The sequence below is a fragment of the Manihot esculenta genome, chromosome 14 (assembly GCF_001659605.2).
Source record: "Manihot esculenta cultivar AM560-2 chromosome 14, M.esculenta_v8, whole genome shotgun sequence".
Taxonomy (NCBI): Eukaryota; Viridiplantae; Streptophyta; class Magnoliopsida; order Malpighiales; family Euphorbiaceae; genus Manihot; species Manihot esculenta.
The window spans coordinates 9,408,803-9,433,614 of record NC_035174.2 but is presented as its reverse complement, the minus strand read 5'-3'; the positions used below and the strand labels follow the sequence as shown (position 1 = coordinate 9,433,614).

The window sequence follows — 24,812 nt, the reverse complement described above, 5'->3', positions numbered from 1 at the left end:
GAGCGATTGCCTTGGCCTTCCCTCTCCGCTAGGTGCTCTTTCATTTTGTTTTTATTGGTTTCGCAGTGTATCGTTTTTGAATGAGGTTTCAGTTAGGGTTTTTGTCTCTGCTTAAAGGGGGTTGTCGTTGTTGTCGACGCCGGTAACGCGGGACTGCCTGCTATGTCCAGCGATCTCCGCTTCCAAAGGCTCTATTGAGCCGTGGTTCTGCGTGTTGCTCCATTTTGTGTGGATTTGGAATCTTCAACTTTGGTTATGATTCTTGTTTTATTCTGGTTATTAGTGGCTTCTTTAGATCAGATCTGGTGGTTTGTTGGAGTGGTTACTTCTCGATTGTTTTTGCTAGTATTTTGGGTTTCTTTCTGCACGTCACTTTTTCTAATTTTTTCAGTTGTCTGGATTTCTCCAGTTTGTATTTGCAAGTTTCGCCTAGGCGTGATACTGTTTCTTCTCCAGTTACTGAATGCGGTGGTGGTGAGGGTGGTTGTTTCTTCTGAATGTGGTGGTTTGTGAAGGCGAATAACTGTTGATGACAGCTGAGTTGAGGTTTTGGTTGGTGAGTTTGGGTCTTGTTCTTATGGGCTAGGTTTGGGTAAAACAAAATAAAAGTAAGGATTTATTTGATATATTTTAATAATTTTAAAGTGTTTTATTTAATATTTTTAGAAATATAAAGGATTTATATATTTTCAAGGACATATATGATCGGCTTTTTAAAATTTAAAGGTCTATTAAATTATTTTAATAATTAAAAAACTTGTTTAAATTGGAAAAAAAAAATTTAAAACTTGTATAAATATTGAGTTGTATTTTAAACTTGTGTTCACAACTTACTACAAAAGCCAATTGAAACATTGATTTAACACATTAATTTTTATTATTTCTATTAAAATCAATAATTTCGGTAATGAATTCAAATCTCGTATCGGCTAGTATTGATTATTGTTATTATTTCTCTCAATTCTGCCATTAATTACTGTATAATTAATTAATTGATTAATCAATTACACCATATATTAGGTTTTATAATGAATTGCTCAAGTTTTCCATAATTATCTTGAAGCCCAATAATCTCTCATACAGAACTAGTCCATTTCAGGAAGGCCAACCCAATATCAAAACGCTGTCGCTTTATCTGCTTGCTGGTGGGCTATTTGAAGTGGGCACGATCGCCTATCCCCAAATCCATACTTCTGAAATGACCAATTGCAATTTAAACCAACGCGAAATTCGAATTTAGGGCATATAATTATTCATTTTCTATAAAATCTTCGATTCAATTTGTCTATAAGTTACTATGGATCCATTTCCTTCTAGAGTTTTATGAACATCATCAACGTAGGTAAGCAGGGGGAAGGTCCGTCAATCAACATCATCGTAGTCCCTCGTCACCGCCTTTATCTGCCTACCTGCATCACCGTTCACCGTGCAACTAAACAACAAACTAAATTTGAGGAATGGCTACACTTGTTCAATCTGGGTATGATTATATTACTTGCAAAAACGACAACATATATATTAGTTTTTATAACGTTTTGCCCTCAATTTCCTTTTCCATTATCAATCATCAAACGACATTTGTTTATTAGAATGTAAATTATTTACTATTAAAATAATAAGATGAATGCTGATTTCATGCACAGTACAGTGTACACATGTCAACAAAGGGCATCAAATTAATAAAGAATTCCAAAATTGAATTATTGGAGAGCAATCCAATAAACTTCAAAGTTCAAAAATCATACAAATCCTAAACTTTATTATAATAACATTCTTGTTTATTGCAATCTGTGAAAGGCAAACCCTTGTCCCACAAGACAGAGGTTTCTTGTCTTGTGGAGGTGCTACGTGGTGCATTTTAGAGATAGACACAAATGCAAGCATCCATGTGTAGCGGCTACTTGTTCTACACAAATTGGCTGTGTCAGATTTCCTTTTTCTCCTTCGTTTTTTTATATACTTCAAATTATCACACCCGACCACGTATTTTCTTTATCATCATATTAATATAATAAATTTAGCTTCTAAATTAAATTATAAATAACTATAATTTTAATTAAACCTAAAAAAAAGGCAATTTCTCAGTAAATTTTTTATTAATTTAATAAAAGGACAAGCTAAGCATTCAACCCAACTTGGACAATGAGTTCCAATATTCTTTTTTTTTTTTTAACCCAAAGTTGCCTTTACCAAACCATCAATTGTTTATTGGTATAGAAGCCTTTCTAAACTAGCTTGGTGCAAAGCATCTCATCATTCTATCTCTTTCAGGAGTCATTTATCCAACTGACAGACGCCATTCCAGAGAAGGAAGTTTGATTCAAGAACATGAGATATACCTCACAAGCAAGACACTCACAGAAACCAATAAACATCTCCGAGGGCTCTTTCAAATACATGCATGCCCATACCATAAATATTATAGCCATACATGTATGTTAGCTCATCATTAACTCATTTGCTCTGTTTCGCCTTTGTAAATATATCATAACCGGTAAAGTTCTAAAACTATTTAGATTCGGTGAAAAATTTTAATTAATATTATTAATTAAAATTATATAAAAAAAATAAATTAAAAAATAAAAAAATTTATTAAAATTTATTAAAAATTGAAAAAGCAGATAGCTAATAGCTAACAAAAAAATATTAATATATAAAATTATAAAAATATTTAAAAAATAATTAAAATATAAAATTAATATCTAAACGATGAAATTTTTATTAAATTTTATGATAAGTCTGCAGCACTTCTCATATGTTTAAATCGTATGTCTCAAAGTTATTTTTTTAAATCGTATGTCTCAAAGTTATTTTTTTAAAAAGTTATTGTAAGTTTTCATGGAATGTAATAATAAAAATTAAATTGAGTTCAAATCTACCGTAAAATTAATTAATCCGTATCAGAATCAACATACACAATATTTACATTTTAAATATATATATATATATATATATATATATATATATATATATATATATATATATATATATATATATTATTATAATATAAAAAAATAAATTAAATAATAATTAAAAAATATAAAATTTATAAAATAAAGCACTGGAATTTGACTCAAATACATAATTAAAGCTATCATTATATTTTAATAATATATAGTATTTTGATAGGTTCTTCATTTTCAATTCATATATAAAATAAAATAAAATAAAATAAAATAAAATAAAGCGTCGCTAATTCAAGGTAAGCAGCTTTCTTTTGTGAATGACAGACACAGACAATGTGGAAATCATGAAACTGATCATGACGCCAAATGGTGGCACGTGAAATGGGAAGCAAGAAAAAGCTTTTCCAAATTAAAATAAGTTAAAAAAATATTAATATAAAAAAACCACTATGATTTACAGATGTGCATGGCAATGGCATTGTGCTTCTCAATCGTAACATAAATATATTTTTTATTAATAATAATACAGTGGCAAACATTATATATACAGACCAAGCTGAATATAAATTGATCATGTCCGTAGTTTCCCAAACTGAAATTCTTGAAATTCTATAAACTCAACTATGGCTTCCTTTCTACCACCTTCTTGCAGCTTCAGCCTTTCTCTTTGCAGGCTCAAGGGACTCAAGTATCCCCAAGTGAGATCCCAAATCTTTAGGGATGATGGTACCTCTCTTAGTTTTGTGTTTGATCTTTATAAATTACTGATATTGATTATATAGTATATCTATTCTCTCACTTGCATTTTCGCCATGGTTGCAGGAGCGTCTGCAAATATTGTGGATGCAAACATGGGAGTTCTGAGAGAGAGAATAGAAGAAGTGAGAGTGAAGGAGAGATTGGACAAATGTTGCAGGCTTCAAAATGGTTGGAACTATGGGTCTGGTTACGAACACAAACACAAGAGAGATGATGTGTTAGCTGAAGGTTTGCAGACTATTTGTTTAGCTGGTGGTGCACTTGGCTTTGTCTTTCTTAGTGGTTCTATTTCCATGGTCCTTGTTTCTCTTCTTGTTCATTTCATTTATTAATTATATAATTAAAAATCGTAGTTTATTATAGTAGCTAAGTATATATCTCCTTCAAACTTTTTGTGTAATATACATCTTATTTAGTTAGATTGAAGGAGGCTATATGGTTCATTCTTATTGACATTCTGTGGGTGTTCAAATGCGGACACTTGCCCGTCGATTCGATGGATTGATTATTGATTTATGATTGATTTCATAAGATCTCTCTATAGTTGGTATTGAATAAGTGGACTTGCAAAATATGAAAAGACAGTCAGTGGTCCATCAGAAATATGAAAAAACAGTCAGTGGTCCACTAGAGTACCTGACAAAGACCCTCTAATATTTAAGTCAAATTTAGAATTCTTAAATGGCGTTTAAGAGAAATAAAATAGAAAAGAGAAGAAGATCAGAAAAGACAAAGCTCCTAAGAGAAGGAGAATGGGTTTTAAGGTTTCTCTCTGATATCGATTCTTGGAAAAGAAAATCTTCCATTCAGATTAGTTTAGTGGTATATATACCTTTGATGGTTTTGACGTTTTTTGTGCCGTTCATTCTAACGACCGTATTTTCATCAAACATGGTACAAATACTTGTTTGATACGAATATTTCGCACACATATTTATTATTTTGGTGCTGTACTAAAAAAAAGATAAGTTTGCAGAAGGTCAGACTGTGTTCGGCCTGCTAAGCCTTTACTGAAGTTGATGATCTCCATATTTGATTTTCATTTGCGGTACGCACCTTAGTAGTCGATCTGCTCGTTTTGAGCTTTGATAAAGCTAGTGGCTGTTTATGGTCAAATCTTTGTACTCTATAGAGCGAACTTTCTACTACTTGATCCGACTAGATAGAAAGATTCGTATGATTTTTTTGAATTCCGTATCTACGTGTTATGATTTTAACGAATCCTATTTTTTATATGTTATCTCTTACTATTATGGTTGGTAAGAGAACAAAGAAATTATGGAGAAAAAGAAAAGGAAAAACCAAAAAAACTTATATAGAAATGAAGGAAGAAAACTTATATGAAAATACAATATAAATATATTGAATTTTATGGAGGTTCCACTCTTTTACAAATACACGTAGACCCAATTTAGCTAGGCAAGAATTTCTGGGAGGAAGAATAAGAGGAATAGCAGCTAAATCATGTATAAATTGATTGATTTCCCCTTTGAATTGCTTGTTTTGTGAGAAATTATTTGGTGGGATGATGTTAATTAAGAAAGGAGATGTGCTACTAGGGGTGAGCATTCGGTCGGTTCGGTTTAAAATCGAATCAAACCGAACCGAATAAACTAAAAATCGAAATTTTAGTGTTTATAAAAATCGAACCGAACTGATTTTGGTCAGAAATCGAATCGAACCGAACCGATCTGATTCGGTTCGATTCGATCGGTTTCGATTTTTAATAATTTTTTTAATTTTTACACTTTATTTTTAGTATTTTAAATTTTAATTAAAATATTTTAATTTTAATATAATTTAATTTCTCTATATTATTGGAAAAACATATTATTATCACTAATCAGTTCGGTTTGATTTTTTCGGTTTTTTTTATCAAAACCGAACCGAACCGAAATAACTAAAATTTCTGAAATTAAAAACCGAACCAAACCGAAATGTATAAAAAATCGAACCAAATTTTCAAATCGATTCGATTCGATCAATTTTTTTAATTTGAACCGAATACTGCTCACCCCTATTTACTACCCTCTCATTCTACTCCTTATAAAGAAACAAAAATGAGATGGGAAATAGTTTGGCATATATTTACTCTGTCAATTTTTTTTTCTCAATTGGTTTTAATTAAAATTTTAAATTTGAAATCTCTTAGTCTTAAAAAAACTTTAAAATCAATAAGATAAAGCTCGTTAGCATTGTAATTTGAAGATTAAAACCCTTATTCAAAAAGTACCATTTTTAAATGTAATGAGAAAACGGTTTTGAAAAATATTATGTTATTTTCTAATAATTAGAACTTATAAATTTGATATTTTTAGTATTCTCTAACTACTATACTTTAAAAAAAAAAAAAATTCATGGCTAGTTCTAGTAATAATGATATTTTTTGTATTTTATGTTATAAATATTATTGTCTATAATTAAGAGCAATATTATTTTTTATTAAAAAATGAATTTATATATTAAACACCGTGTCATTCGGAAAAAGTAAATTATATGAGGGGTTTTTTTTAATTTTTTATAAATATATATACTTTTAAAAAGCTGAGTATTTTGAGCCGTAAAATTAAAAGCAGCACTCGTGACTTGTCAGTACCTTTTCTAGCAGAAAGGAAAGTGTATTTGGTAGAGATATGTACAGATAAAAAAAAGGAAAAAATTCATATGTTAGGTGCCACAGGGATACCCATTAGACCAATCCCATCAATCCACGCATGCACACATTCATTTTCATTATCGCCAGCCAAGAGATAGCTTTGCCACGTGTGCATACCCTCTCAAATTTCTCTAATATAATTCCCATTAAAAAAAAAAGAAAAAAAAAACAAAAACTCAGACGCTTAATCGATTTTCACACAAAATGAAATAAATTTCAAACATTCATTATTTTTGTCATGAATTTGATCGGAGTTTATGAACTGATTAGATTTGAATTGATGCACTGGCTATGGGTTGCAAAATTCCAATGGACTAGAGGTTTCACACCTTTGCCATGAACTTGAGGTTTCAATGAACTTTCAGTCAGTGCTGAAGCTAGATTGGTGCGGGAAGAGAGGAGTAAAGAGAAGTATGAAAATACGGACGGATTATTGTATTTCTTCACGTCATACGATTATTTAATTCTCTCGACGTATATTATATTATCGGATGAAATTTTTTATGAATAAGCTCGCATACGTGATCGATCCAGTTCACTTCCCATCATAAAACTGAGTTATTTCATCATAGGACTGAGTCACGTGATATTGAATCGACCTATCAATATGTGGGTTGATGAGTTTTGGACTCATATCCTTTTCAAGATCAGGTCTCGCCTCTAATAAAAAAAATTCGGCGATCATCATTTATTAAAAAAAAAAATCCTTCACCGTTAATGAATTCATTCATTTACCAAACGTGACAGAATGGCAAACTATATTACAAAGTCAATTTACAAATTCGCTTATGGTCTCCACTTTCTAGAGAACTATAACTGGTCCAAGATTCCTGCCAACAGCATCACCAATTCAAATGAATCAAGAAATTTCACACCCACCTTCGACTTATAACTTGGAAGAATTCTAATTTCTATGGACAATATAAAATTTCAACATAAATTTAAATTTCATTATCATTATTAGTATATAGGAAAATTAAAAACAAAATTCAAGAATTTCATAAACTGCAAGCAATCATTAAATATAATAATGTAATATGGACTATATATTACAGAAATTGGTATAATTTCAAGTAATTATAATAGTTTAGGCAATTTAATTAATTCAGAATCTCGTAATTTCCTATTGTATAAACAAATAATTTGTATGAATGATTACACTTTAATCTCATCTTGAACAAACTGATTCCTCTTTTATAGTCTCCAACATTGGTTTCCTTGACCTACACATGGATAATCTGTGCCTGAATTCTAGCATTGGAAACCCTTCAATCTCCTCCTCAGAGCCACTCAATCTCGATCCTCCATCTTCACTGCCATGCATACAACTCTCTTCCGCCTTAACATCGCCGCTGCTCTCTGGCAAGACTCTTCCCTTATTAGCGTTATTCCCACCGGATATACGCTTAGCAGCAGAATTTGCAGCCATGAAAAGGGCAGCCATATCAGCTGCAGTGACAACAGAATTGAGTCTCTTCATTGGGAACATGATGTAAACATTTCCAAATTCAACCTCCTCATCAGCCGAAAGAGCAGAGAATCTCCTGCCGATGTGAAGAGATTGTGAGTTTACTAAGAAGAAGTTGGGACACTCTAACATGAGCTCTGCAGCATTGACAGGGTGATGGCGGAATTGCCTAACTTCTCCGGTGGGAAGAACAACTCTGGCAGCCTTGGAATTCTTGATCAGAGGAGTTGAAAGAGTGCAAGAAACGTAATTGCCCATGGAGAGAAAAAGAAAAATCGGTTAAGGGTTCGTTTGTTGAGAAAGAAAGAGAAGGTAATTGCGATTGAATATATAGAAGGGAAGGGATGGAATTGTCAATGGGTTTTGTTTAGAAGAGTCTGCGATGTTTTATACATGTCAAATGAGAGAAGACGCGTGAGGATAAGCAGCAAATGCGAGGAAGGTAAGAGAAGTTTGCTGTATTTTGCGTTCTGTGTTTGGCAAGCTGTGATGTGATATGCGCGTGGGGCCTTTTTGGCCTTTTGCAAGCTGTTAATTAGTAGTGTGCAGATAAACTAGTAAAATTCAATCAACTCAAATAAATAAATAAATAAATAAAATTTTGAAATTTTGGTAATAGTTCAGTAATTGAATTTATATTAGTCGGTGGATACTGATTAAAAGCACGTGGCAATGCGAGTGGTACCAAAGTATACGGACACAAGGACATAAATACAGACAGGTTGCAGTTTCCATTCAAAGGCCAAAGGCAATGATCAAACGACATATCAGCCTGATCTAAATACCTGTGAAAGCTAAACCCCACCAACCTTCTTATAATGTTATTAATTTAAGTGTTAATCAATTCCTCTAAGTTTGATTAGGACCAAGAAGCCAACTATTTAGACCACATGACTAAGGTTGGCCCCCAATTAAACAAAACACATGTCGTGTCTTTTGCCTTCTTCAATCACCCACAGGACATCCTTATTTAATGAACGTTATTGTTGTCCCAAGTTGTCTAATCCTTTTTCACAGTATTTTATACTTGGGTTTATATCATTTTTAAATAGCATTTAAAATTCACCTAAAACCAATGAAAATAGAGTCTGATTGGGATGTTTTTAATCAAGCGAACTAGGTGATTTGTCATTCTTTGATTTCAATGGAATGAAATTTCCGTTAAAAGAAATGTTTTTCCAAGTTGACAATGTGTGACGTGTACATAATAGTCTTTAAGAGTTGTATAAAAAGTCATCATTGCCATTGTTGAATTTGTTAATTCAAGTGGCCACGTGAACCATTGGCTTATTCAAGTGGTTTTTTTTTCCTTGCTTTGTTGACCGCAGTTTAGAACTGAGAATGAATCAACAAAGCAAATTTGCAATAGGTAGAAGCATTCAACTCAAAACAACGGTCCTAGCCGTGCCGTAGCCACCACAACACGGAAATTCATAATAAAATTGCAATTTTATTTCTAACTACTGTTTCCTACACGGGAATTTGCCAACACAACAAAGCAGTCAAGAAAATTTCTCCTTCACTCCGAACATGGAAATCAAACCATGCTTGCTAAAGTCTGGAGATTGAATGGCCTGATTGCTGAGTTCTTTCCACCCCATAAGACCTTGGAGATGAGCTTATAAGTACGTTCCGTCGGATGGAAGTAATCCCAGAACAAGTACGTTTCTGGATTTGGACAAATCTTGTAACCCTCCTTCCCACACTGCAGCGATCCTCTAAGAGGCCCATCTCCACAACATGCACCCATCAGATCAGTGAAACCTGCACTCATGGGGTTATTAGGAATCAAAAGTTACGAACTTTGGCCTTTTCTGATGATTTTGAGAGGATGGAGGACTCACCATATCGTGCAGGAATGGCTCGATATCGCTGAACAGCGTCATAAACTGCACCATAAACAGCAACTGCGCCTGGGTACCTGATGGGCATTTCCCTCACCAAGCTTTCCAAGCCCTTGTTATATTTCTTAACCATCACATTCATTCTTCCAAAACATTTATCAACAGGTGCTTTCGGCAAGAGTACTCTGGCAGGAACACAGCCGACAGGACCTAGTGAAAAAACAGCAATCCGTCGACCACCGAGTCTGTAAATACTGCCTAGCAAATTCTCTACCTCTCTTAACATGGCCTTTACGTATGCGTCAGGATCAAGTGTTGGAGCGCTAAATGGGAGGAAATAGTTGAAGATATCATTAGAACCTGACTCGAAAAAGAAGAGGGATGTGTTTAGTAGATTTTTATCTATCTGCTTTTGCTGTACCAGTGTTTGAAATTGCTGTAGCTGGTCCTGGATTGGTATTACTCCCTGCTCCATGTAAATTTGTACCATTAAATAATTAAACAAAATGGGAAAAATTTTACAATACAATCATTATATATATATAACCGTTCTATTACAGAATCCAGATTTGTTTGGTGCAAAACGCCGCTGCCAGCGCTGGCAAAGTTGATGCCATTAGATGGATAATTCCTCCTACTTCCATTCATAATTGCTAGCCTTGCCTCCAGGTACGGCGTTTGGAATTCAATTCCAAGATGTTGTGCTGCATCCATAATAATTCATATAAGATTAACATATTCTTTTCCACTACGAATCCACATGAACGTAGTTTAGGTAATAATTTCTTGTAGTAGTAGAGAGTAAACTCCGTCGTGATTGTGAGATATTATAGATTGGAAAAGGGAAGTGAGGACTCACAGATGAAGTCCACAACAGTCCTGCCATTGGTGAACCTTCCAGTAGGATGGTGGAAAAAATTTGATCCGTAAGGTGGGAAGTCGGCCTGGACAGTACAATTCTTGTTAAAATGGTTGTTTCCAGCATCAACAATGGAGTCCCCAAATGTGAAAATTGCTGGAACATTGTACGACGAGGTTGATAAAGAGCATGACAATAATACAAGTAGGAGAAGTAGTTGTCTCTCCATCTATGCAAGCAAATTACATTTATCAAAAAGGTGGTGAGGAAGGGGAGAACTAAATTGTTATGATCAATAAAGAAGGCTTGGTGCTTTTAAATAAATAAATTTGAGGATAGGGTGATGACAACTGGGGGATACGTTGAACTCAGAATTTTTGTATTTTTTTTTATATACATAATGTCAATTTATTGTATTTTTTTTTCTAAATTTTCGTTTTTATGATAAATTTATCTTCAAATTATTTTAATGATTTGAATTTTTTTTTTTAAGGGAAAATTAGAAAGCAACATTCATTTTAAAGGGAAAATGAAGAGGAAAGAATACCTTGTATAGTGTATTGGAAAAGAGAAAAATGAAAGGAGAAGTTGGGTATGCTGTAGGAGAGAGCAAAGACAAAGATGAAACAGAATGCACGAGCACGGTGATGCTTGATGAAAGCGGTTATCAGCCTTCGCTTTATTTGTTTTTTTTTATCAACTTACGATGTCGTTTTGCTCTAAAGTATACCTTTTCTAGCTATTTTCCTCCGCTTTCCTTGGCTTTCATTTGTTGCGTTTCAAGATTTCTTTTTTGTAATTTCTTTCCTCTTTTTATGTAAAACGACAAAGAATCTGATGTCAACATTCTCATTGATTCATGAGAATTGTACTGTAATTGGATACAATAATTTCCTAGTATTAAATTAAGTACAAATTAATTTCACGTAAAAATAAGAAATAAATTTAATAAATCAAATAACGTTGCTCGGTATGAGAGATTAAAAATGGATTATTATGATTGTATTTGTATAAAAAAGTTAACTTTTTAATTGAAAAAAATTATTTTAGAAAAATAGAGATCTTATATAATTATATAAGAATTTAGTGATTTTTTTTCTTATAAGTAATTTATTTCAAACACTCATTTTTGTTCAAATATGTTGTTTTAGGTTTTGAGGATTTTTGAAACTAAAAATTTAAATGATTATTATATAATATAGAATTATTTAAATTATAGCTGGTCTTCTCTGCTATATGTATAAATAAACAAGATGGAGAAGTAAAAATACTTAGTCAATTAATAATAAAGCTAAATGTTTCTTTAAATTGATGAGGATTTTAAAAAAAATTGATGAAAATTGAGGTCTCACTTTTCTTAGAGGAGGTTTAATTGGTAATATTTTTAGTTCATAGCAAAATTGCAAATTTATTGAAAGTTCAACATTTTTTTTTATCATTTCCTTAACACTGCAATTTGAGTCTTTTAACGAGCGACATCCGTACAAGCAATAATAATAATTATAATAATATAAGATTTAATTGAAAATAAAATTAATATATAATGAAACTGAAAATAATATGATTTTTTTTTTAATTACTTATAAGAAATAAATAACAAAAGATCTTTATAACCTCACAGAGGATGTATAAAGTTTATTATATTTCACAAATTAATAAGCTAAATGTATGTCAAACTTTAAACAGCTCATGAATTTCGCATCAAATGATACAAAAAAGATCAAGTAAATCAGCGTACAACTAGCTACTCGAGATGATTATACAAGGTCTAGCTAAACCCAATACATTTCACTAAGAATGCAATAAAAACATTGCACCAGAACTCATCAAATGGCATCGCCAGAGAGAAAAATGACAAACTACACAATCATTGCTTATAGTAACCACTTTGATGGGGAGGAGGATATGGATTAGGAACCGTGTAAGGAGGTCGAGGAAATGATCCAGGCTGCTGTCCATGAGCATTATAGTATGGGCCACGCCACCCTGGATAGGCAGGTTGGCCATATTCCTGACTTGTTGGGGGCTGTTGTTGAACCTGCGGAGGGTAAGGTGTACCGGCAGCAGGGGGAATATGGTAAGGTGGTGGCTGATGGGGAGCAGTATAAGAGGCAGGAGGATGAGCATATCCAGGCATTGTTGGCTGCTCAGGAGGCTGATAATAAGGCATTTGGGGGCGAGGCGGGGGAACATTTTGAGGATCAACTGGAGGGGGTGGACTTGATCTTGGAGTTTGATGAGCCTGGTTTACTGCAGGGTAGTTGTAAGATCCTGTGTTCTTGCGGTCCTGAAAACTCAGTCCTGCCATATGTCTCTGTACATCTTCAATCATTTCTCGGCATTGGATGCTTCTGGTCATCACAAAATCACTGCATTGCTGCTTGACATTGGTGATTGCGTCCTGTTACAACGAGATTCCATAAGTAAATCCGTACTTTAACTTGCAACTCAGATATATCATTTACAAAACTATCTCTTTCTTTTCAGTAAGAGCATTAAGGAATGTACTTCAGTAGGTGAAGTTCAAATTTCCACTAAAAGATATAGTGTAATAAAGTTTCTTCGCAATAAGTACAGAAATTTAAAAACTGAAAATTGTATATAACTGCAACGTTTTACCTGAAGAGTAACATAGAACTTCAATCCTTCATTTATGTTCTCCTTTATTTCTCGATACTTTGCTATAGCAGCCTGTATTTGCTTATAACACTTCTCCCGAGAGGCTGAAACAAAATTTGGAGGCAAGTCATTGTCAAACTCAAAAGTGATGTTCTTTTTACAATAAGGAGAATCAAGCTGAGAGCATCATCAAACTATATATGTTCTTTCATGCTAAGTCAAACTAAGGACCATCAAGGACAAACATACCACCAAAAAGACCAGGTACGGAAAAGTAATCAAGGAAATCATAACGTAAACTAGATATTCATGTCATTGTAACAAAAAAGGCTATGAGCCTTGGAACCATAACATGAAAAAATTATGGCAAGGACAATATGTACAGTAAAAAGAACAATGGAGTTCACAATCATTGTGCATTTAAGTGAGATACATTAGTAAGTGGATCTGATCAAATGCACGCTTAACAAGCCCCATCATACAAGAAAACTCGATTTGAAACAACAATTAAAACAAAAAATACCTTTGTAATCTTCAAGGTTGAAGACAACAGAAAATTCCTCATTTTGAGCCTGTAAACAAGGACAATCTATAGATTAAGAAGAGGAAGTGTTTTGATAACATGCTAACAATTTGATAGAGAACTTCGATAAATGAAAACTTAATTCATTTTAGAATGTCATTCAATTCTAAAGATGCAAATGATGTAGTTAACAGAAAAGGCTTCAATAATAATTGAACAAAATCAGTTAAACCAATTTATACATGTTGACTATAACGGTGTCCTGTCTACGTAGTTGGAAACCTTACGGGTATACAAGCAGTTGTTTTGTTCCCAATCGAACTGGAAAAACATTGAGAAATGAGAACCCGAAGTTTATGTTATAAAATATTAACTAAACGGACCAACCAAAACAAAATAAATTAACTTGTTTGGTTGACTGGTTGATTTGATATCCCAATTCATTCTCAGCCTTCAAATTCTATGAGATTAGATTGAAGGATTGGGGTATGAACCTCTCATAAAATCAAGAAAAAGGGAGATTCAAATTCACACCCTGGAAAATAAATTGAAAATATCAAAACAGAAAAGGAGGCGGCCAAACATGCTCAAACACAATCCTATCACAACTCAACCATTTAATATGAATTTATGAATATCTTTCACACTTGGGCTCCATTTGGGACCGCATTTCACGGAGCAAAAAGCAGTTATTAAATCTGTTTGGTTAATGTGAAAATGGAGGTTTACGTCATTTCAAACCAATGTTTTGAAAAAGCAGCAAAATGATGCTTTTTCAAAACAGCTGAAACACGATGACCGGACAGCAGTTTCTCCAATCTCCATCGGACAAAAATATCATTTAAAATAATGACCAGAATGTCAATATAAAATATTTAACTTTTTTCCTTCATCTTGATTTCTAAAATACATTAGCTCAAAAAATTGGTTTTCCTCTATTGATTATTTATTATTGATCACCTGTAATAACTCTTTATACTTGGTAGCTAAAAAACAATTATATGAATAAATCTCATAATCATACTTCATATGGCGTAATAATTAATTTTATTAAATTTTTTCACCTTAATTATTACCATGTAATGATAAATTTTATTACATATACTGAATATAATTATATAAAACATCTAAAAAATAAAAAGTTAATTATCCATAAAATTAAAATAGTCTACTTATAGTAATGTCTTTTTGGTCATTCTACCCTTAAGAGCAATATAAACAACAATTTTAACCAAACATATAATTAACAACTTTTTTACTTAACAGCAGTTTCATATTTTATTACCAAACGGGTAAACTTCTTTTCAAAACAACAATTTTATAATAAGCACTTTTCAAATCAGCAACAGCAGAATTCCACGGCAATGCCAAACAGGCCCTTAATAAAAAATTAACAGTTTTTTTTATGTCATGAACACAAAAATCAATAATCAATGCAATGAACGCCATTGAAAAAAAAAAGGAACGGATTAATAAAACATAATAAAGAAGACAGAAAGACAAAGTGAATGGAAACAGAAGTGAACCATGTCTGCCGTGTTGCAACAAATGAGTTTGAGGAGGTGAGACTGGAATAGTTGCAATGACCCACTGGAAGGGAGGCAAAGGTGAGTGGCATATGATGAATCTATGATGTGAATCATGTGAAGGAAGGATAAGAGTTGCAACAACAATCCATGAGGAGTGGGATGTGAAATCGAGACAGATAGTATGTGAATAGAGAGAGGAGAGGGAGGATGGAGACAGACAGGAGCATGAAAGGGACTTTAGGTTTAGCTCTAATCCAGATGATGTAACATATGTCATATAGAGCTTCGATTTGATTCAGTTATTTTGAGTTTTCTCTTTCAAAACTGATCCAAACCTAAATAACCAATTTTTTCAATATTAAATAACCTAAAATGAACAGAACTTTTAAAAAACCAAATTTAATTGATTTGATTTAGCCCCTCTCCCATCCTCTCTTAATGGTTGTGCTACACAAGAGTCAGCCCCCACCAGCTATAGATAGTTATTTTCCAAGTTCACATTACAACATACAAGCAAACAACATTGCATAAATAGAACTCTCAAAAAAAAAAAGTGATATTAAAACTCCAAATCTTAGTAGCGATGAGTGTCAAATTAACAAGGGTATACACTGCAAATATGATTAGAAAAAAAAATCCATTTGATAAAGCACATTTACCAGTTATTATTAAGGTTTCTAAAAAGGTGACAAGCATTCCTAGCCATTAAAGCAGCAAGATATTAAAGCAGATATATGAGTATTGGAGAAGAAAGCAATAGACCTGAATTTGCAACAACACTTGTTCTTGTGCCTCAATATTTTGTGCAATGTCTTCACAAATTTGATCATATTTGGCTATCTCTTTCCTAAAAAGATCTTCATAGGAACCAGTGGATGTCATCAGCTTTGGTAGTATGTCATCCTGAAATCATATGACATGACCTAAACATCAGATGAAGAGAAAGTCCATCTACAGTTACATTGCCATGATGAAAATGTGAATCAGATTTCAGAGAGCAAATAACAACACTTGACTCCTGAAAATCATTAAGTCCATGAGAGTGAGATTGATGCCACCTTGTGTCATACATCATCCTAATTTTAGTAAATTCTTTGAAAAAAGAAAAAACAAAAGTAAAGGAGAAAAAGCCACAAGGAGAAAAATGCAGTGTGCAACAGTTATGTTTGACTATGAGGAAATATTTGTACAAACCTTCCTTTTCATCTCCTTAAGCATATCCTCAAGACCTGCCCTTTGGGCACCAAGAATCTCCAATTGCCTCTGCATAGCTCAGGAGGAACAAATGTCAATGCATGTAAGAGTAGGTCACATTTTTAGATCAGAACTAACACCATTAGTGGAATTAATCACGTACCAGGTCCAGGTTTAAACCTTTAATCAGTCATATCTTTCTTTGATAATAAAGCAATAATTCTCTCTCAAAATGTCTAAATTAAAATATATTTCTGATATACAAATAATGAAGTTTCTAGTTCAGATCTTTCAGTTGACCTTGTTACAATTAACATTTATTTATCAAATGATGACTAGGATTTTAGTTCAACCAAGTAGTACTTATTTTACTGCTCTACTTCTAACTACGACAATTCTGTTATTTCACAAGCAAATATGCTACAATGTGATGTCAACATTCTATTGACAACAGATTACAAGAAACCTTCAACATTCTAGAAAGTTTATCTTGGGGGGTTGCAGCCAAATAGACTTCTACCCAAGTTTCAGTCTCATTCCCTTTTTTGGGTGCAGTTATTTTTTTGAGATATAGACTAGCAATGTCTAGATCATTCTCATCTTAATGACAGTCGTATACGGTTGACAACAGGGATTAACAGTTGTAGAACTCACAATTAGTCCTTGAAAACTAATATATATTAATAATAAGGTTTGCACTACAGGGAAACTAACCATAACATATGTCATCTAGAGAAGAAGATAATAATTACAAACTCAGCACTGCACAAGGGAGTAGGTTAGAGGAGGTTAAGGGTGGAATGTAAAAATAGTAAATAAAATTAACCTCTAACCTTGCTTGAGAGTTCATTTTAGTGTGTAAATGGAAGTTAAAATATTTATATTTATGGAGCATTTCATTGAGAAGGCCTTGGATGTGTTAATAACTTTCATATCATTTACATTCTGCTTCAGCCCCTTCCTTCATCTTCATTAACTTTCCTTTCCATCATCTTTAAAACTCCCATGCAATGCATGAAAAGAGAAAGAAAAGAAAAAAAGAAAAAGAAAGAAACAAAGGAGAGAAGAGGGAGAATTAGAGAGGGAGAAGAAGGAAAGGAGAGCTTGAAGGACATGGTGCATGCACAGAAGAAGGAGCTAGTTCAATTTCCTACGTTCTTCTCTTTCCTTTCAGGGCACAGTTAAGAGGAAAATTAATAATCACACATACAACTTTCAACTTCTGATATATATGTATGTGTGCCTGAGTGTATATATATATATAAACAAACACCCACATATATATACAAAATCAAAAATTAAACATGTATGTGCTTGTGCAAATGTGCGTGCTTATTTACACCATTAGAAATTAAAAATCAATAACAAAGATTGGCATTGAAGAAAAATGTACCAAGCTCTGCTTCAGGGACCCTACAATAGCATCTTCATTGGCGTCCAAAGACATTATTGGCCTAGCCAAAGTTGGAAGAGCAGATTCTATCTGACATTAGCAAAAGCAACATGAAATTACTAAACACATAGTAAAAAGAGTAGAATATTTGTATCTTCTAAGAATATGATCCCTAGTCAAACAGAAGAATTGGTCTTTAAATCACATAAATGATTTTCTTTTGTTCATAGATCAAGCTGAGTCACATATATCATACATCACATGAAAAGACTGGCACAAAATATGATGCATCCCTAAATAATTGTCAGCACAGATGAGAACTAACAAATTATAAGTTTTCAAAATACAAGACAAACAACAATATGGTTTGAAATACATACTGGTCGACGATCAAGGATTGACATGAGTGCAGAATGATCCCTCACAGATCGCTCAATTCTGCCATCACTGTCTGCAGCCTGTTTTAAATTAGCTGCAAATCGGTTTAACCTATCCTGCAAGTTCTTTGTCAAAGTGCTGGACTGAGGCCTAGTCCACCGTGTACCAAATTGACTTCTAAACTGAGCATCTTCTGATGCTTCTTTCTGCAAAAGCTCCTCAGTCTGCAACAACAATTCTTGGTTCACCCTTCTCAAATCTCTAAGTTGTTGTAACTCAGCTTCCAAACCAGCTGGACCCCCACTAATCTGCACTGCCTCCACATCTTCTTTAAGATCTGTTGGAAGTGTAAAATTTCCTTCCAAAGCAATAACAGAATCTGGAAGGTCCATTTCCTTGAGCCTCACTCGAGTTAGCTCACTGGCTTGCTGTAATTTCTCAGCTTGTGTCCTGATGATGTCATCAACCATTTCTGTGTACCTTGAGAGAGCTTTTGCACTACTGTCTGGAACAAGACTTGCAAACATCTTTTCCTTGCTTGCATCCAGCACCTCATTCATTGGCATCGGCTTCACCATTGAAAATGCTGGAAGAGGAGACAAGGAACTTGGAGAAGGAACCCTCATGAGATAAACTCGATCATTTTCCTTCACAGCCCTCTCCAGGTTGCGATTAATATTGGCTTCCAGCTTGCTGATTGCATCAAGAAGCTGTGCTGCAGCCCCTTTTAAGTTTTTCTTTGCATCAGCTAAGGCACTAATCCCACTTCTCAATCGTGCAATTTCTTCTGCAATTTCTTCCTTCTCATGTAGCTCTAAACTATAACGATAACAAGCTTCTGCATAGAATAAAGCTGCCTTCAACTGGACATGAGCAATCCAAGGCTTGTCAAAATGATCCTTTAGAGGGGCTACATTCAGCGCTGCTAAACCTTCCTCATAATACAGCCCAACCTGCAATCATTTGCATACCAAAGCAACTTAAAAAGAATCCAAACAACCACAAAATCAACTGGAAAAACATGCCTTATATCTTCATTTCATGGGTCAATCAAATATACAGTTTAGAAATAATTATGAAGAACACCATCTATGGCTCCTGCACACATAACGCAGTTGAGTTAAGGATGTTACACAAGCTAAGTATATAAATTTTTATGTCAATTATGGAAAAGAATCTAGAAATTCTAAAATTCTAATATCACCATCCACAAGACAAGCCAACAGTCAATATGTAATACTAGAGAAGTACACAAAATCCACCAACCTGCCTCGCAATCTTCGAACAAACCCCTGAGGTACTCCCTTTGGCAATGGTATTTTCGAACACACACTCCTGCGCTTGAGCCAGCATCAACCTCTCCAACATCCCCGCGCACTCTACCGAAACATCCACGGTAGTACTCGATCCCATCGACGCCTTGGTCGCTGCATTATCCCTCAGATAAGCAAACGCTCCTGCAGCAGCAATAAACGCATGAATAGCCTGGCGTCTCCCCTCCACAGTGGCCCGATCAAACGAAAGCCCTATCTGACTATACACGGCACCCAAATTGAACAGCACCGCTGCCTTCTCCAAATGGATATTCTGCTGCGACGCTTTCTGCTTCTGCTTAAACGCGTCGTACCAGACAAACGTCACCGTGTTGATGTGATCATTGTCAGGGGAGATGGGGAATCGGGTCTCGACCAAGCAAAGGGCTTTGAAGTAATTCTGAAGTAGATCACGGCGGGAGGTGGGTGAAGGGTCGGATTGGCGTTCGAGGTCGGAGCGATACTCCTTCAGGGTCTGGAGGTCGTCTTCCAGGTTCTGCGCCTCTCGTTCGGAGTAAACCATGGAGATGTAGTTGCGGAGTGGACGGTAGAGATCGAGGGAGGTGGTTTTCTTCTCATAGATTGCGAGCATAATGTTGGTGGTGGCCGCGGCGGAGGATTGGGCGGCCATGGGTATAGAATTGGATTGACGATTGAGGGATTGACTCTGACAATTTCAACTTCTAATTTTTTTTTTTTTCCTTCCTATCGAAGGAATTTAATGAAGAGCCAAACATAAATGGCAGTCGGTACTCGGTAGCTCTTCCGTGAAACGTAAACATCGAATTTTCTTAGCGTCTGGTAAAATGGCCTAAGACTTTTTGTTACATGTTAGATAAAAATAATATAAAAGAAAATTATATTCTCTATCATAATAAATTAAATTTTTTAATTTTTTTAAATTTAAACGATAAATTAATTAATTCTATAGTCTTGTTTTGACTGCTGTTTAAGCTCTTTATTCAGTTTAAAATAAATTTTCTATGAATTTATTCAAACATAAAAAAATATTACCATTACAAAAACTTAATAGTTAATAATTATATAATTGTATTTTTTAAATTATAAAAGTCAAATAAAATTAAAAATAATTATTAAAGTGATGACTTTTCAAAGAACATTAAAATAAAATTTAACGAACGATAGATGTGTATTTTTTTTTCACCATAATGGTAGTATCTTCCATTTTCATATCTAATACGGCCTTTTCCATATATTTTAAATTATTTTTTCCAGTTAGATAGATAGATTTTTTTTTTTCAAAAGGTCCAACCCTCTTTTTCCTCTTTTTAATAGTTTCTGTGTGAGTCTCAATGTGAATTTCCTATGCCCTCTAGATAGAGAGAGCCCATTGTTATTGTGGATTGATGTAGCCTAAAACCTCATCTCATCTTCCAAGTGTTGTAAATTTTTAGCTTTTTTGACGATTTCAGTGTTATATCTAGTGAGATTTGTCTATGGAATCTACCTCATTTGGTGTTTGATGTTGAAATCCTATCAATCTATGGTCGTCAATCATTAGAGGTGTAGAAGATCAGTTACCAAATGCCTGAGCAAAGGGAGGCTCTAAACGACAGCCCCATAGTTACGAAAGACTGAAACCGCCATGGGCTATTATTTCCTCACTTAAATGGCAATAGTGAAATATCACTACTTTTAACGTTATTTTACATATTTCGTGAATCGGAGGTAGGGCTTCGCCCCTTTTTTTAGACCCAAGGCCGTCACGTGGCCGATCCGAATAGAAGACATTGTGTTAAGAGCCTAGCATTTTGAGCACTAAAATATAATTTTTTCAATAATGTTGTTTTCTGAAAGCAATATTGAAAAAAATTAGTATAAATTGGTAGCAAGTAAAGGGCCACATTAATTTGTTGTAATTCCTATTTATTTATTTATTTATTAAGGGGTGTCACCTCAAACATATTGATGTCTCATACTACCACAGTTCTACTTGTTTTTAAGACTCTTTAGAGGGAGTGACTAGTTAGCTACCAGTAAGGGCTGGACCTAGCTAACCACTGTGGCTTGTTGAGTCCCTAGATTGCGCCTCTACTCCTTACAGGCATTCCCCCTGTCTGCAAGTTGTGAGAGCGTCATTATTATAATTGTGAAATGACTGTTTTTACTTCTGGAATAAAATAAGTAGCTCGTTCATTAAATCTCTATGCTTAATTGCTATGTTAGTGTGCTTATATTGCTATGATTGTCCAATGATGATATTCTTGCATGATATTCATTGCTTTTTTCAATTTTTATGAGAATGGAACACAAATCTAGACGTTCCCTTTGCGCAAGTGAACGCGTAGTCATTTTGGCTAACTTGGCTTGAAAAGAGTTCAAACCAAGTGTCGCACAGTCCCAAGCAAGTGCCAAAATCTGGGCCTGTGATATTTGATATCAAAGTAGAAATGATCGATGAATAGTATGGAAGCATGACGAATTCTTCCACATGCATTGATGCCTAAAAAGAAGCGCATTGGAATTTGATTCCGCTTACAAGCGCATTGAGGCTCTTGAGAAAAAAAATGAACAATTGCTGGTTGTGATAAGCAAACTAACTGGAGGTGAGGGTAAGCCAATAGAGATTGAGGCCATGCAAAATCCCTCGCGTGCCAGTAACACCCACTGGAATGATTTTGAGACTAAGATGACATAATAGGAGGCAATTGCCTCTCAGTTGGAAGGTATAATGAAAAGCCTCAAATCGTTTACCGATGCTCATACCTCTTTGGTAGGGGTCGTTGAAGATATCAAAGATGGCATTAAGGTGTCTATAGACGCTGTTAATGATAATGTCAAGGAGACTATGGACACATTCCAGGATAGACTGGAAGAGCTCAATTCAAAGATGAGTTCACTTACAAAGGCTATAAGGAGTGGTGGTATGTATACTTGCGAGGCTAAGAGGACCAAGATCTCGAAGCTAAAAGCCTTTAGGGGAGTAAGGGATGCAAAGTAAGTATAAAATTTTATGTTTAATATGGAGTTGTTCTTCAATATCACTAAGCATAATTCAGACAAGGGCAATCTGATGATTATACCCTTGTATTTGGCTGATGATGCTAAATTGTGGTGGCGCACCAAAGTAGTGAGAGCGGTGCCGGGTCCAAACCAAGTTACATCTTGGGAGATTTTTAAGAAGGAACTGAAAGCCCAATTCTATCCTGAGAACGTTGCGTATGATGCACGTTGCAAGCTGGGAGAACTACAATAAATAGGTTCCATTCGAGACTACGTAAGGTATTTTTCACATCTCATGCTGAATATATTGAACATGCAGGAGGAGGACTGATTCTATAACTTTATGAAAGAGTTGAAACCATGGGCTAAAAATGAGTTGATGAGATGAAAGGTGACAGATGTCGATGCAGCTATAGCTGCAGCTGAGAGTTTAGAGGATTTTTCCAACCCATCTTCAAAAAGGAAATTTAATTCTCCAATTGGGCAAGACAAGGTCCCTAGCAAATGGGGTAAGGCTCAAGGTGGGGGAGTGAGTCAGTTTAACTATAATGTTGGAGGGGTGGAAAGGAAGAACTATGGTGGGAGTGTGAGCTCCAAACCTAACTTCCAAGGAAGAGAGCAGAGTTCCATGGCATCACAAAGTAGTCGGCCCCAAGGATCGAATTTGTTTACAGTGCTAAAGCCTAAGCTAAAGTGCTTCTTGTGTCTTGGACCACATCGGATGGTAGAATGCCCTCACAAAGGGGCACTAAATGCTCTACAAACTATTCAAGAGGAGGAAAAGGGAAATAGAGAGGAAGAATAGAGGATAGTCGATAATTATCAATCGATCATGGGGGATCTACATTTCTTGAAAGCGATAGAGAAGTAGAAAGCTAAACCATCCTCTGAAGATGTATGTGGACCTAACTATCAATGGAAATTAGTAAGAGCTTTGGTTGATACTGGAGCTACAAATAATTTTATAGCTGATTCGATGGCCTTTCGTTTTAGACTAAATATCCAAGTGGACAAAGGGAAAATTAAAGCAGTTAATTACAAGGCCTTAAATACAGTGGGAGCACCTCAAGCAGTAGCATGCGAGATGGGACCTTAGAAGGGAGAGGTGGACTTCACAATAACACCTATAGATGACTTTGATGTAGTAATAGGAATGGAATTTCTCAAGAAGGCTCGAGCAGTGCTGATTCCCTTTGCGGATTGTCTTCTGCTCATGGGAGATAGACCTTGTGTGGTACCTACCACTTTTAGCCCTATTTGTGAAAAGAAGTTGATTTCAGCTTTGTAATTCAAGAAGAGAGTTAGGCGAAAGGAGTCGACATATGTGGTGGTTCCAATAATGAAGGAAGAGGGGGAGGTGCTCCAATATCCTCCTGAGATCAAGGATGCGATGGTGAAGTATAAGGATATTATGTCAGAAAAGTTACCTTCTATTTTGCCACCTTGTTGAAGTATCGACCATGAAATAGAGTTGTTACCATGTATAAAGGCTCTAGCAAAGGCTCTTTACCGGATGGCACCACCAGAATTAGCAGAATTGAGAAAGCAGTTGTATGAGTTGTTAGATGCTGGGTTTATACAACCGGCGAAAGCCCCCTTTGGTGCTCTTGTGGTATTCCAAAAGAAACAAGACTAAAATCTAAGGTTGTGTGTAGACTATTGAGCTTTGAATAAGGTGATAGTGCGGAATAAATATCCCATACCTTTGATCGCAAATTTGTTCGACCAACTGAGTCAAGCAAAATTCTTTACCAAGTTGGATTTATGATCAGAGTATCACTAAGTTTGAGTTAAAGAGGGGCATAAGCCTAAAATGACATGTGTAAAATAATACGGTGCTTTTGAGTTCCTAGTTATGCCTTCTGGACTAACAAATGCTCCAAGTACCTTTTGCACTTTAATGAACTAGGTTTTTCATGAGTATCTGGACAAGTTTGTGGTGGTCTATCTTGATAATATTGTGGTGTATAGCCCTTCTTTAAAGGAACATCAAGAACACCTCAACTTAGGCTTTGAGAAACTGAGGGAGAATAAACTCTTCGTAAGAAAGAGAAGTGTGCTTTTGCTCAAACCCGAATCAAGTTCTTAGGCCATGTGATCGAGCAAGGAAAGATAGGCTTGGATCAAAGTAAAGTCAAAGCTATTCAAGTGTGGAGTGTACTTAAGAGTGTGACAGAGTTGAGATCCTTTTTGGGGTTTGCAAACTATTACAGGCGATTTGTAAGGGCATACTGCCAAAAAATGTATCCCCTCACAAAGCTCCTAAAGAAAGGGAACAAATGGCAGTGGACAAAAGAGTGTCAAGAAGCTTTGATAGTGTGAAAAAGGCAATGATAGCTGAACCAGTGTTAGCTTTTCCCGATATGAGTAAACCTTTTGAAGTACAGACCGATGCGTCAAACCTAGC

At 34.8% G+C, this 24,812-nt stretch overlaps 4 protein-coding genes across 4 annotated transcripts; 1 reads left to right on the top strand and 3 right to left on the bottom strand.

The window, feature by feature from the left end:
* Positions 1–3,448: 3,448 nt before the first annotated feature.
* LOC110630639 lies at positions 3,449–4,084 on the top strand. Its single transcript, XM_021778151.2, has 2 exons — positions 3,449–3,632; positions 3,729–4,084. The coding sequence occupies exons 1-2, from the start codon at positions 3,530–3,532 to the stop codon at positions 3,995–3,997; spliced, it is 372 nt and encodes a 123-aa protein (XP_021633843.1). The 5' UTR covers positions 3,449–3,529; the 3' UTR covers positions 3,998–4,084.
* A 3,405-nt stretch (positions 4,085–7,489) lies between these two features.
* LOC110600510 lies at positions 7,490–8,047 on the bottom strand. Its single transcript, XM_021737367.1, has one exon. The coding sequence runs from the start codon at positions 8,045–8,047 to the stop codon at positions 7,490–7,492; it is 558 nt and encodes a 185-aa protein (XP_021593059.1).
* Positions 8,048–9,082: 1,035 nt separating this feature from the next.
* On the bottom strand, positions 9,083–10,891 carry LOC110631212 (GDSL esterase/lipase 6). Its single transcript, XM_021778958.2, has 4 exons — positions 10,493–10,891; positions 10,192–10,337; positions 9,634–10,099; positions 9,083–9,553 (listed from the first exon to the last, which is right to left on the bottom strand). The coding sequence occupies exons 1-4, from the start codon at positions 10,719–10,721 to the stop codon at positions 9,327–9,329; spliced, it is 1,068 nt and encodes a 355-aa protein (XP_021634650.1). The 5' UTR covers positions 10,722–10,891; the 3' UTR covers positions 9,083–9,326.
* Positions 10,892–12,117: 1,226 nt separating this feature from the next.
* LOC110631210 (vacuolar-sorting protein BRO1) lies at positions 12,118–20,252 on the bottom strand. Its single transcript, XM_021778957.2, has 8 exons — positions 19,395–20,252; positions 18,131–19,081; positions 17,751–17,840; positions 16,358–16,426; positions 15,926–16,066; positions 13,635–13,683; positions 13,112–13,215; positions 12,118–12,893 (listed from the first exon to the last, which is right to left on the bottom strand). Exons 1-8 carry the CDS (start codon positions 20,070–20,072, stop codon positions 12,360–12,362), a joined length of 2,616 nt encoding a protein of 871 aa, XP_021634649.1. The 5' UTR covers positions 20,073–20,252; the 3' UTR covers positions 12,118–12,359.
* Between the last annotated feature and the right edge of the window lie 4,560 nt (positions 20,253–24,812).